Genomic DNA, 13,320 nt, shown 5'->3' with positions numbered 1-13,320 from the left:
ATGGTGGATGCAGCCACGCTATGGATCCGCTTAGCAGTTCCCCAATGATGCTAGCCCCTGGTCGCTCCACCTCAGATCATCAATCCCCGCCTCGAGTCATGACTCGAGCCTCAATGTAATTTCCCAAAAGTCTCGTAGTGATCACGAAGAACTACTCTTGATTACCTTCTCTGCTCAGTTACAGTCCCAGTCCGGCATTCCTCCTGCCCAACGAAACTAAATGAGGCATCAGAATCTATAAACGATCGGCCCGGTGAACAGCGCCAGGGTCCATTATCAAGGTACAGAGCTATTCTTACAGAGAAGCATACTTACAGCATAGCCCTCCACCTCCACGCGATCTCAACCCCTATCTCGCCCGCTCGAAGCAATGGTGCTGGAGCCCTCTCATCCTCTACCCTGCTCAAAACCCCCTCCACCACTACCTCGGCTCCAGCCTACTCTTATATCAAGCTCCATGTCCAAGCATATACGCAACGCTTCATACGGGACCAAAGTAGGCCCACTCACGCCCTCCTCCGTCGCTTCTAATATAAACTTCCCTGCTAACCCGACATCCTTCGCAATCGCGCCGGGAACGCCCATATTCTGCATCCACTTGGGCAGCCCACCCCTTGCATCACTCGCCGTCTTCATCTCCCACTTATTGATCACATTATCGCCCTGTTTTAACTGAGCCACCTTTTCTAAGCTCACATATACGCCCTCGACCAGCTTTCTTCCTTTCCTCGACTTCTGGAAGGGGGTTGGATTGGCGACCGGCGGCTCGTAGACGAGTTTGTTGGCGTGGAGCTGAGCGTGGCTGCGTGCTTTGATGGCGGCGGGGAAGGTGCTGAGGTCGATGGGGATCTGCATGTCCATTGCTTCGGCGAAGTGCGTGGTGGAATGGACAAGGTCCCTGCGGGCGCCTGAGATGACGAGGACGGTGAAGAAACGGTCGCTGAGAAGCCAGGAGGCGGGCATAGCATGGTGCATTTGCGTGACTGCAAGGTAGATGTTAGCAATGATCTCAAAATCTATCGAAAAGTGAAAGCAGCAGCAGAAAAATAAATCGACCAAGGGCAAACCAATGGGGCAACAAAAGCATACTCCTCATCTCAAAGCCTCCCATCCATGGCACCTTCGGGACAGCAGAGGTCTCCTTACTCCACTCTAGGAGCACATTCGCCTCGTAGATGTTTGGCGTATACCGCATTTCGTACTGCTCGTGGTTGCTCGTGACATAATTGTAGAAGTCAAGAAACTTTAGCGGTTTCCGTTCCTCGTGCTCGCTCCTCCTCGCAAACCACACGTCCCCGTTCTCTTCATCCTTGTTCTTGAGCTTTTCAACCCTTACGGGTATGTCCGTCGATATGTGATCGTTCAGCGTGCCGATCTTCTGAAACGTGGAGAAGTCTTCTGCTTTCGCTTCGGCGAAGAGTTCGCCGAGGAAAGTTGAAAGGTCCGGCGGATTCGACTGGTGCCCCTCCAGGTCTGGATGCGGAGGTATATCGTTCATGCCAAGAGGCTTCAGTACGAGGCGGCGCCTGGTCGTTCCGCGGTCTCCTGCTCCACTCTCCGCCATTCCGTTTCCGTCCGCCATGGCTTGCTCGCTTCTTCCCGCTCCGCTGTGCGATCTGGAAATGCTTGGCTCAGCTAAGCTTGGCTTGATTGCTGAAGAGAGAGGAGTGGCGTGCTTGTCGCGCGGGTCTGTGTTGTGATTGAAGAACGTGCGCTGGAGAGCAATCTAGATCTCCCACAGGACCGGCACGCTAACGGGCAGGTGGCTTGGCGTTTTGGATGCAACGTGCGCGTCAAAAGGAGCCTCACCAGCCATCAATGTCTTCAGCACACTCGTACTTCGCATGTTTGCAGCCGGAGAGAGTGCCACAGGCCCCAATTGCCGGTCCTGAGCATCTGATACTTCACGAGAGCTTTCCCGTGTGCGGAGGGCGGCCCGGACTAGGCGGTGGGCTGAGCTGTACGGGATCGCGATGGCGAGAGGCATATGAGAAGGTGTGGGAATATTTGCAAAGGGTCTGCCGAGTTCTGAAACGGTTGCAATGTCTGCAAACCCATGCCTCGGTTGGAAAGAAACGGTCAATAGCATTCGTCCATCGAGTTCAGCATGTTGAAGCCATCGATATCAGTGGTGGAACTCTATCCCGAATCGCAAATGCCATCCCTCGTCTATACCTGCAGTGGGATTGGATGGCACGAAGATCCGAGTCTGAGTAGCCTTCCTCTGCATGTCTAACCCTTGCCGGTCCCACCTGCATGTCACATCCGCGGAACCCACCCCCCGCTAACGCACCACAGCAACTCGTGGCACTGGACACGCACCACCCGCACGTCAGCAAGAACCCAGAACATCTTGGCGCCCCGAAACCTGCATGTCCGGAATCTCGCTCGGCTAACATGGCAATTCTACGATTCGCATAGGCTCCGCGGAGTGCACAGAGCGGGGGGGCCTCGGCGGCACCAACACCCAGTCAGGAGGCATGATCAACAGGGCACAGATACCACGCCGCACGCCGCTCCCCACTGTGGCAGGCGAATCAGCGGTTTGACAGGGTCCTGCAAAGCTTGCGTAAATGGACCTCATCCCTCGACACGAACTGATTTGCGTAAGGTAAAGCTTCGCATCGAGATTTGCCGCCGCGGCTCGGTTCCTTTTTTGTACCCGGCATGCCGTTCGTATCCAACTGAAGCTGAGATTCCCATGCCGCGGAATGCGACCCCTATCCAGCGGGATCTAAGAAGCACATGATCGAGATCTAACACTGAGCACGACGTTATAAGCGACAAAAGGTCTAGAACTTTGTCCGGGAGCTCTAGCAGCGTAAACAGTCCGATTGGAGCACACTGCTGCGATATACTACGCCGACAGCGCGTTCTATTAACACTAAACGGAAGCCGCGAGAGCAGCGGTGTGGATAGAGAGGATGGAGCAATCTAGACCATTTTCATTTAGTTTCTGTGCTGTCTAACTCTCCGTATAGACGTGCTGGCATGTTCATGCGAAGCCGCAATGCCAGCGGCAGAAAGGGGTATATTGCTGCTACGGGAGCTTTCGGGGCTAGATAGCAAAGCGAGCGAAGTAGAGAAGGCCATGGCTAAGCCATGAAACATCAGAGCGCGCCGTAAACCTGTGTCCAGTGAAGATAAAAAGGGGCCGAAATAGTCAGCCGCGCGCGCGCCTTCGGCCGGAACGCTCCATTGAACCCAGCGAGGGACTCGTAGTTTTTCCGGAATAGAAGAAGGCCGGACGCCTCCAAACCGGTCGGCGCGTATACGAGATATCCGAGATGCTGGACGTTGTCGTAATGCTCCTATGGAGAACTGTTGCGAGAAAGAAACGTATCGACGGATGGGAACCGTGTCGAAGACGGATGTTTGCAGGGAAAAGTACTTTGGTAGTCTAGACGTTGGTTTCGACAGACCATACTGAAGCCGTTGGCATGCCTAGAACATGGCATTAATGGAGGATTCCAAAAACGTTACTGCAAGTTGACTACCTGGTGGATTCTGCCAGCTGGAGCTCAATACTTGCGTACTTGGAGCCGGCGGACGGGAAGTCAGACGAAGACACCGACTGACCGGGCCATCCGCCCGTCAAACACTGAGACAGGAACAGGTTCTAAATAAGCGTAGACTCACGGAGAGCCTTCCTTGTCCATTTCCTCGTCGTCTGCTACTCTAGCTAACTCTCCCGCGATCAGCAAAGCTGCAAGTGAAGACGATGTTCGAAATTCTGGCTGGGTCTGGTGGGGGGAGGCGACTTGGGAGGGAAGCCGGTCGAGTGGCGATGGGGTTGCTCCTGCGCTGGGAATCGGCGCCGGAAGCATGCGCGGGTGCTTTGATGCGTCCATGGCAGGGAAGGGCATTCCGGTATAGGGCGGGTGATAGCTATGCCCGCTGTCGGAGGACAATGTCGTTTCTTCATGGGTAAGAGTAGGGAGCCGCGTTGGCTCCCGCATGGATCGTCGTGAAGGAAGTTCAATGGGCGCCTGGTAGTGGGAGGGATAGGAGGCGGCAGGAGGCATAGTTGATGATGGCTGGGGAGGTGGATGCCCGTATGCGATGGGGGAGTAGCGCGAGCTTGCGTCCGAAGCCCCGCGACTCTCTCGTGCTACAGCGCTCGGAGAGCCTTCGTAGGAGCCTTCCTTTTGGAGAGTCACCAAACGTGGAGAAGCGCCAATCGGGGAATAGTGATCACCCATTCCAGGCGAGTGGAACCCGGAGAGCGGGTGCGCAACTGGCGAGGTCGACTTTGAGAGGAGGGGTCCTGAGGGGTGCCGTGCGACGCCGGCTGGGGGGCTCGACTCTGATCCAGGGCGCCCGGGTACTGCGTCCGCCTGCGCCGAACTGATTCTCCTGCCTGAGGCGCGGTCGGGCTGGTCGTGACTGCTACTGCGAGTTGAGGTGCTGGTCTCAGTCTCGAGCTTCGAGCGCTTGCCTTCTTGCACTGTCACCTCGTGTTACATGACGGTGGCGGGAATAACCGGGGCAACTCACCTTTGGCAGGGGGGGCATGCTTTGCCCGGAACTCCTCCAGATACTTCTGGTACGACTCGTATTGCGGTGTTTTCTTGTACTCAGCCAATTCAGCGTAGTATTTTTCCTTGGCAGCGTTTGCCTGGCGTTCACAAGCTTCTCGGGAGTCTGCCGGCAGCACTTGCCACCTTTCGCCGACGACCTTGGCGATTTCCGTGAAGGACAGGTCTTGCCCCTTCAGCGTTTCTCTCACCTCTGCAACGGGTTAGGCGGATATCAGAGGAGAAGCAGTGCACTCACGATTCGAGAAGATGACGTAAGCGGATGGAGGCCGCTCGGGCGCATGCTCATCCGGCTGCGAGGTGTTAGAAGTGCTCAACAAAAGGCGCGTGACTGCGATCTGGGCGCGCTCATGGCGACACCAGGGCTAAACTGACTCTTGGGTGCCGACGATACTTTCGTTTCGTGCTTGTGCCAGCTGCCCCCGCTGCTTGCGTTTCGCCCTGCTTCGCTTTGCTCTCCGCCGCCGAATCGTCGCTTCGATACGACCCGTCGACGCTTGCCGTCTTACCCAGTGCGATCGGCAGTGGGCGACCAGCGGACTGTCCCCGCGAGTCGGCGATGGCCCTTTGAAGCTTCTGCTGACATGTCAGCGGTGCACGGCGGCAAGGGCTGCTGCAAGAGCGTGTAGTTACTTACTCGCCGATGCCCAAGCTTGACGTTGAGAGAGCTTCTGGTCACAGTGAGTCGCACGTTGCTGGAGAAGGGATGCCAGCGCACTCACAAGTCTGACTCTGTGATGTCGAGTACAGTCTCCCAGGTGTCAAAGCCTTCGGCGACGAATGCTTCGAGGTATTGGGACAGTCCCAGTCGCTCCAGCCGCTCCCCCAGATCGCTCATGTAGGAGGAGGCCGGTGCTGTGGTCGAGGTGGAAGTGCAGGTGGGTCGCGCGGCTCGAGGGTCGGAGCGGCGCCAGAGGTGTGTTTTCGACGGTCCGGAAGCCCAGGTGTGATATTGGAAAACGTATGATGCGAATTAGCCACCAGTGGCGACGACTGGGTGGCGGGTGCTCGCGTGGTGTGAGCGTAGTGTATACAAAGAAAGAGCGAAATAGGAAATGCAAATTCTGATTTGGATAGTTGTGATTGGTTGCAGCAGGGAGGCGCGTGGCTGTGGCCGATCGATCGTACGAAAAACAAGTAGTGTTCCAAGTGTTGCAGGGCGCAAACGCGCAAGAAGAGTAAGTTGGTTGGGTGGTAGGCGGGCGTTTAGTGCACGTCCATAGGGTGAGGGGCCCAGGTGTAGTTTGGGGAAAGGTGGGACCCGACTGACGAGACTGTCTAATTATGCTGCACCGCCGCTGGACGCGACTGCCGTGCTCTGGACAAGGCGTGGGCTGAGGGCGACGTGAGGAATCCTAACGCAGGCACGACCGGGACAGCGGCCAGCAGGAGGCAGGGCACTGGCGGGCATTGGACGCGTCGAAGGGCCCATGCAGGGAGAGCATGCGTCTACGGCAGCAGCACGGGATTCAGGAGGGCGGAACGACCAGAGCAGAGCGGAAGGCGGCCTAGGAGATAAGACAGAGCGCGGCGGCCATAGCAGGCAATTGCGGCGTTCCGGGCAGGTGTGGAGGGAGGGGGCAGAGCATGGGGAGGGGAGGTGAAGATTTTGGGATGGAGGAGTGGCAGCCGGCAGCTGGGCGACACGGGACACGGTGTGAGGTTAGAGCATCGATCGGCGAGCGACGGCCGGGGGCTTCGATGGCGGGAGAGACAGGGAAGTTCGGCGAGGCTTCGAATTTCGCGAGGCCAAGGACGCGCACGTACCGGGAGAGTGCGCGGAGCAGACGCCGTAGAAGAGGCCGTCCGCCTGTGCGCGTGCTGACTGGACGGCGCCAGGCAAAACTATGTCATTCGGGGATCGAGGATCGAGAACAAAGGACGCAATCGGACGGTGGGAAATGGGAAATACAGGGCCGTGCTCTGCCAGCAACGCTTCGGGAATGGCTTCGGCGCCGGCGCGAAGCAGATGGGACGCCAAGGGGAACTGTGCGTGTGGAGGGGCGGCTCCCGGCAACATGGCATTTTCAACTTTCGAACAATGACGTCCCGCATACGCTTCAGCAGCTTCACGTCCACGGTGCGCCCTAGGTGGTACTGTACTGTGTTGGTTGGGGCGCGGCCACTGTCCGATGGAACCATTGGCTGGCACAGTCCCCCGAGGTCCGCATCCACAAATTTGCTCTCCCTGGCGCTTCTCAATCCACAACGCCATGCCATCGAATATCGCCGAACTGCGTGTGGGCGTCTAGCGAGTCGTGGCGCCGGCAGATCTTCGATCCGACATACCGCAAAGCTGCGGCCGTAAGATGTGCATTTGAGCTAGCGGAAGAATTTCCATCATTCTTCGATTCGAGCAGCTACCGTACTCTGTCCAGCCCATGCGATCGTCGGCGCTATGGGGGCGGAGAGGAAGTCTGGGCAAGTCTGTTTCCGCTGCCCTTCCGGCCATTGCTAGGGTATGCGTGCCAGCCAATTGCCTGCGCCGGCGGCCCCTCTTCAGCGCCGGCTAGTGGTAGGTTTAAGCGGAGCGGAGGCACGCCAACAAGATCTGTCATACCGTATCGAGATGCTGATCCTAGCTGGCACGCGGGTGCAGTGCTTCACGGAGAGCAGATGGGAATCTTGAATCTGCGATCTGGCCAGATGGGAATTGCGCAAAGGCCTGACTCCGCATGCTGCATTTGCGATGTGTAACAAAACCCCGATTCCACTGCCGCCACTTGAGCGCATCGTGATGCTAGTCGAGCGTCATGCATGACACCCAACTTTGAAATGTGCCCAGGTGCTTCTAACCCAATAATCCGAGGGCGCACAGGTGTGACAGAAACGGGCGCATGTCGCGGCACGTCGCCTGCTGTGCGCTTGAACCTTTACCCACACTGTATCCACCTTGTTTCCGGTGACAGGGGTGCTGTGGGCGTGAATGGCCACATCACGTGATCGGCTGCAGAGATGATTGTCATGAGTGCATTTGTCCCTGCATCGGCGACCTAACAGGCAAACTGGCTACATTGGTGGACGCCGTTCCGCCCTACGAAAATCGCACCCAGCTGAGAGCTGACTCCGAATCATTGTCGGCTCGGGCTGGGCAAGCATCGTGGGGTGTACTGGAATATGCAGGGACCGTGCCCGACAGCCCGCATTTCGCGATTAACGGTCTCCTTCCGTCTTTCGATCGGGAGCCTGTCGACTACTCGCATCGACTACTTGTCCTCGAAGACGATCTTGCCGTCTCCGCCGGGGACCATCTGCGGCTGTCAGCTTCCGCACGCTCCATCGAATGCCGTGAACTCTTACCATGCAGATATTGTTGCCGTTGAGAAGGATTTTCGTTAGCTTTCTGTCGCCCTCGCCGGGGTCGCTACCTGCAGTCAGCATACCAATCCATCCGTCGGCCCGCAAAATGCCAACTCACATCTCGGTCACCTCCTCGAGGACCATGTCTGTGGTGCGGTTAGCAAAGACGGCGCCTAGAGATTCAGGTGCACCTACTGACGTAGTCGTCGAAACCAATGAGTTTACCGACGAACTCTAAATGCCATTAGACCAGCTCTTGCTTTGTGACACTGTAGCGCACCCTTTCCGCTGTTCATGATGACCCATATTTGGGAGCCCACGCACTTGTCGATGAGTTCTGCAGGCCGGTTAGCAATGCACACAATCTGCTAGAGGCTCTGCCTTACCGAGGGGGAGGAGGTTTTCCAGTGACATGGCTGCAGCTTTATGGGCCAAATACTGAGTAGCGAGCGTCAGGCCGAAATTGCTGGAGAGTTGCAGGCGAGGTTGAAGTTGAGGTTGGGTCAGTTGGGGCCCTGGAGATGCTTGGCGGATCGGCAACGGCGCGTCCACAAATTCTTTGGCGCGCCTGGGATCCGACGTCAATTCACCAGGCAGACGTCTTTTCATCCAAACACGGCTCTGCGACGTCTAGTGCCTAGCCGGAGCACGACAATAGAGCCCAATGCTCCGTCGACAACGCGCTTTCTTCGCCAGCGCGCCAAACACAGCCTGGAGAGCTCGCGATGCCAGAGGGATGACAGCAGTCGTCGCGAATGCGCTGCTTCCCTCGGGCACATATAGACCGTGCAGGTATCCGTCTTCTCCTGAGCTCCCTGCCCCATCTTCAGTGTGTCTAATCCGTTGCAGTGCTCTTCCGTCTCCCGCACGCTTCCTCCGCTCAGAATCCCACGCTGAGCTCCGCCGCGACCCTTCTCCCGCGAACTATCCACACCTCCGGCCTTCTTCAGTTGCCCACGCGGAACGTATAGCGTCTTCGTGCAGGGTCGGAGAAGCTAGCAGCATGCCTAGAAGTGTGCTCGCAAGGGTGGTGGCAATTCAAAGACAGGTCGCGCATCGCCAGGATCATCACAAGCTTGGGGAGACCAACCAGCGCACTAGAGGGGTGAAGCAGAGGCAGCGTCGCTCAGCTGCACGAGACAAGAGCAAGGGCGAGACTACATTGCTTCGGGAAGCAGCATCGAGCGAGGAAGACAGCGTTGGTGGTTTTGGCGACGAATTCGGCCTCGATGAGGACTCGGATGCGATGATACAGGATATCCTGGAGGACGATGGAGAGGAAATCGCGACTGCCAATTCCATCTATCTTGCAAATCGCGACCAATTGCGCAGAATCATCGGCCTTTCGCATTACACCAGAAGGATGCAGTCGGAAATCGCAGCAGCAATTATCGACTCATTGACGAAACTCCGAGCCCTCCTAGAGGCACACGGGAACTGCCCCAATGCTACTGCCGCAGCTTCCTTCCAGGAGCTTCGCATAATCGAAGCCATGCAAAGGAGAACGACGGTTCTCGAGCGGACCCAGCGAGACGCTGCTCGAGAAAAGACAAGAACCATCTTATTTCTGTCGCTGGCGCATACGTACCGGAAGCTACAACGGCACACACTGGTGAACAGGGCCCAACTCGATGAGGTGTCGTATGCAGCTCAATCAGCTAAGCTGTTTTTGGACTCAAAGGCGCACAATGTCTGGCTCACAGCATTTGAGCTCGTATACGGGTTACTCCCTCTTCGCGGAGATGCTGTTGCGCCTTCTCGACACTTCTCGCTCTCGAACCCCCTTCATAACTATGCGCGCCTCATCGCTTGCCTCCATCATCACTTATATATCGTGAGTCGGCTCTATGCTGAGGTCAAGAAGTGCACCAGGGCACTGAAAGATCTCACGATGCTAGAGAACAGCGGGCTCGGCCTGACTTACAGTTGCATGTGTTTGTTCACGGCCCGCTTCTATGACCTCCTTGAGCCGTTGTCGTCAATCAAAGCCTGGACCTGGCGCCGCTGGACTCCTTTGCTACCCTCTACAGCACGCTACGCCGAGTCGTTAGCCGCTTCACTTGCTCATATCGACGAGCGTGCTCTGCACCTCCTGCGGGATATTGCGAGCGACATAGAGTCCGAGATTGCTCGGTTTCGGTCACATCTGTTGGCCAAAACGGGAGCTATCAATGCATCCGGGACCCTATTACAGTTCACGGAGACTATCAGACGACAGCTCATTGATCGTCGCTTAGATACATACAAGGCTGAATATGGGAAGGAGTCCTATCACTTCCTCTGGCGATGCGGCTACAGGCCCTCGAACTGGCTTATCAGAGTCTGCGGACAGAAGGTTCCTAGCCGCCGCAAGGCCTTGGTGCAAATACGGAAAGATTATGCCTCCCCGCTTCGCCTACACTATGTCCATTCTGAGTTGAAGATGAACAAGCTTAGATTGCCCAAGATCCCCTTAGAGAGATCTGCTTCGAGACGCGCGGACCGCCGAAAGCCGGGGAAAGCCTTGGACCAGCTACGGAGGCCACTCTTTTCGACACCTTTGTGCCACGATGCACAACACCAAACGAATGGAACCGCCAAGGCTGCCAAAGCATCAAGCAGCGTGCTATCAACATCACGCCGGTCGCCGCATCAGGGCAGTGCGATTCTTACAGCCGGATCGTCAAGTGAAGCTCGGGGGAGGACGAAACAGCCGGGCCACATCAGGAAACCAGGAGATCGCCAGCGCGCGGAGACACATTTCAATGCGCGGCTGCAAGCCAGGACCCCCACATTCAACGCTGATAGCCCTTTCTCATTGACCGCAATGAGTGGCTTTCCCATAACAGCCAAGAATTCTCTTCTGAGGCGAACGTGCAACATCCTAGAGCTTAGAGGCGCACATTACCCGGGTAAGAGGGCCAATACCAAACCCCAGAACGACCGAGGCCGCAAACGCAAAGTATTCTCCGAACCGCAGGTCAGACCGCAGGACGACACGCACAGCGATCGGCGACTAAGAGACCGAGTCGCAAAGATCGGGCCAAATCGCACTTGCCCCGTACGCCGTGTCCCCGTCGATGAGACACCTCACCAGCTGCGATTTGAACCGTCGCCACGAATGAGAGCACCGCAATCAACCCCCTTTTTCGCCGAGAGTTCCGTGTCCAAACAACATTCTGTGGACGGCTGCGGCGGCGTGAATGGTCCTGATCGCAACGATGAAGCTCAGGACAGCGGTGACAGTCCAAGTCCGGTAACAAACCAAGGTACCACTTCTGACAAAGGCGACGATCGCCCGAACAGTAACCCGCCCAACAACGAGCAGCGCCCGCCGCCACCAAACAGCAGCATGAGAGAATCGTCAGATCCAGAGTACCCTAGCGAAAGCGAGCACGAGAGCGACTCTGAGGATGAGCTTGACACAGAGGAGGACGCGGAGGAAGAGCACATACCACTCTCCTATCAGATACCCCCTGACTTGCTGCGTGCAGCCATGGAAGCTTCTCCAAACACCCAGGCCAGCTACTGGAGTCAGAGGCTATACCGCGGTCCGCACGATGAACATCTCTCTACGCATTACTGCAAGACGATAGAAGTCGCAGAGCGGGTTGCCAAGTATTTCCTAAAGGAGAAGGTCGTAGGATTCGACATCGAATGGAAGCCTTTTGCGTTTCCCAACTCCATCAAGGAGAATGCGTCCCTGATTCAGCTCGCTTGTGAGGATCGGATAGCGCTCTTTCATATTGCTCAGTTCTCCGGAAGGACAGCGCAACAGCTAGTCCCTCCGACTCTGAAGACCATCCTCGAGTCTCCAGACATTTACAAGGTCGGAGTCGCCGTCAAGGCCGACTTTACCCGTTTGAGGAACTACCTCGGCATCCAGGCCCGGGGTGTCTTTGAGCTCAGCCGCCTCTACAACCTTGTCCAGCATCAAGCGACCGATCCGAGCAAAGTCAACTTCACTTTGGTATCCCTCGCAAGGCAGGTGCAGCAGCATCTGCTGCTGCCACTATACAAAGGCGAGACCCTAGCTGATGGCACGAAAGATAAAGAAAAGGGGAGTGTTCGCGAAAGCGATTGGAGTCAGGCTTTGGACACGGATCAAGTCCGGTACGCTGCCGCCGATGCTTACGCAGGCTTCCGTCTCTTCGACGTGCTCGAGTCGAAGCGGAAGAAGCTCAAGCCCACGCCTCCGCTGCCCCGTCTTTGCGACCAAGATCCGGTGAGGGAGGAACGACCGAAGACGAAGAAGCTCAAGCCTAAGGCTGCGAAGAAGATCAAAGAAGATACGGCGAAGGTAACGGCCGGGGCATTAGAGGAGGAATTGGAAGGCGCCGAGGAAGACACGCAGGAATACGAAACCGCGCCTGAAGAGTTTGCGGACAGCGACGAGTCCGAAGAGTTGGAATCAGAGTCCTCGTGTAGTGATGATGACCCAGATGCCGACTATGTCGCAAGACGTGTGGGGCGGTTGACCATTGGGCGGGATGCAGAAGGTTCTACAGCAACGTCGCGTACAAACACGAGACGCGTCGGCCGTATTGCTCTATCAAGGGTTGGCGTTACCGACCCCGGATATCCGGTACTCCCTCCCGTATCCTCCGAGAACGGCTCGGAAGAGTCCAATGCCCTTGATGCTCCCGCTAAGACTCCTCTGCGAAGGCACGAAAGTACCCCTGATATTTCATTGCCACAAGTGGATGTCGAGATGGGAGAACACGAATTCTCGGACCCTGAACTTGAGGAAGCCCTCATTGCTATGGACATTGAGAAGCCTAAGGAGGCGGAGGATGTCAACGTGACAGGGGAGCAGACGGAAGCCGAGACGGTGCTGCTGCCCTCCGAACCGATTGAGCAGCTTAGCGAGACTGAGGCCATGGACCTGGATACCAACAGCGCATCCGCAAGGGCGGAAGACACAATCCAGGAGCAAAGAGATCCATCTGTCGATGCATTCATTCCTTCCGAAACTCTGCAACCTTCCACGCCCCCGACCCCGACTTTTAAACCACTCGTCCTGGACACATCTTCCCACACACCCGAATACCTCCATGCTTCCGACTGGGCGCAATCCTACCTGCACTCCACCATTCCCTCCGCCTCTTCGCCTTCCTCTCGGCCCTCCCGTATCCGCGCCACGATGGCGCATCTCCGAGCTTACCATCTATGGCATCACCAGCAGCTTCCGCTAGACGATATCGGTGCGCATTTGAGGGATCCGCCACTAGCGCAGAGTACGATTTCGAGTTATATATTGCAGGCTATCAATCTGGAAAGGCTGGAGTATAGTGATGAGAAGTTGAGGGGTGTATTGATGGGTCTACCGCCGAGTGTGAGGCTCAGGAGGTGGGGATGGTTAAGTAGGAGGGTGGGAATTACGCAGTGATGGGATAGGCTCTTGAGATATACCCTGTATTGTATGTATATTGTACATAGCATGGCATTTTGGGGGTTTGATATTGAGTATTAGACATCTCGGCTTGGTAGATTTATGAATCTC

General features: G+C 56.5%; 4 protein-coding genes across 4 annotated transcripts; 1 reads left to right on the top strand and 3 right to left on the bottom strand.

The window, feature by feature from the left end:
- Nucleotides 1-85: 85 nt before the first annotated feature.
- Nucleotides 86-995, bottom strand: BU26DRAFT_524245 (uncharacterized protein). Its single transcript, XM_033830239.1, has one exon. The coding sequence runs from the start codon at nt 961-963 to the stop codon at nt 388-390; it is 576 nt and encodes a 191-aa protein (XP_033677681.1). The 5' UTR covers nt 964-995; the 3' UTR covers nt 86-387.
- A 2,640-nt stretch (nt 996-3,635) lies between these two features.
- BU26DRAFT_570739 (uncharacterized protein) lies at nt 3,636-5,376 on the bottom strand (the record flags this gene model as incomplete). Its single annotated transcript, XM_033834062.1, has 6 exons — nt 3,636-4,447; nt 4,498-4,731; nt 4,777-4,831; nt 4,914-5,114; nt 5,176-5,209; nt 5,261-5,376. The coding sequence occupies 6 exons, from the start codon at nt 5,374-5,376 to the stop codon at nt 3,636-3,638; spliced, it is 1,452 nt and encodes a 483-aa protein (XP_033677680.1).
- A 2,368-nt stretch (nt 5,377-7,744) lies between these two features.
- Nucleotides 7,745-8,252, bottom strand: BU26DRAFT_570738 (LSM-domain-containing protein; the record flags this gene model as incomplete). Its single annotated transcript, XM_033834061.1, has 6 exons — nt 7,745-7,789; nt 7,839-7,902; nt 7,957-7,984; nt 8,034-8,072; nt 8,119-8,175; nt 8,225-8,252. The coding sequence occupies 6 exons, from the start codon at nt 8,250-8,252 to the stop codon at nt 7,745-7,747; spliced, it is 261 nt and encodes an 86-aa protein (XP_033677679.1).
- Nucleotides 8,253-8,436: 184 nt separating this feature from the next.
- BU26DRAFT_524240 (uncharacterized protein) lies at nt 8,437-13,299 on the top strand. Its single transcript, XM_033830238.1, has 2 exons — nt 8,437-8,630; nt 8,688-13,299. Exons 1-2 carry the CDS (start codon nt 8,503-8,505, stop codon nt 13,204-13,206), a joined length of 4,647 nt encoding a protein of 1,548 aa, XP_033677678.1. The 5' UTR covers nt 8,437-8,502; the 3' UTR covers nt 13,207-13,299.
- The last annotated feature ends 21 nt before the right edge of the window (nt 13,300-13,320 follow it).

This window comes from Trematosphaeria pertusa, assembly GCF_010094035.1.
Source record: "Trematosphaeria pertusa strain CBS 122368 unplaced genomic scaffold BU26scaffold_19, whole genome shotgun sequence".
Lineage (NCBI taxonomy): Eukaryota > Fungi > Ascomycota > Dothideomycetes > Pleosporales > Trematosphaeriaceae > Trematosphaeria > Trematosphaeria pertusa.
The sequence above is the reverse complement of the archived record's forward strand: the minus strand, read 5'-3'. Positions and strand labels throughout refer to the sequence as shown.

Excerpts from the sequence above, each read along its gene's own strand:
- BU26DRAFT_524240 (XM_033830238.1), top strand. The coding sequence starts at position 8,503 with ATGCTCCGTCGACAACGCGCTTTCTTCGCCAGCGCGCCAAACACAGCC. Across the intron at positions 8,631-8,687 it reads GGCACATATAGACCGTGCAG|TGCTCTTCCGTCTCCCGCAC; the intron begins GTATCCGTCTTC and ends AATCCGTTGCAG.
- BU26DRAFT_524245 (XM_033830239.1), bottom strand. The coding sequence starts at position 963 with ATGCCCGCCTCCTGGCTTCTCAGCGACCGTTTCTTCACCGTCCTCGTC.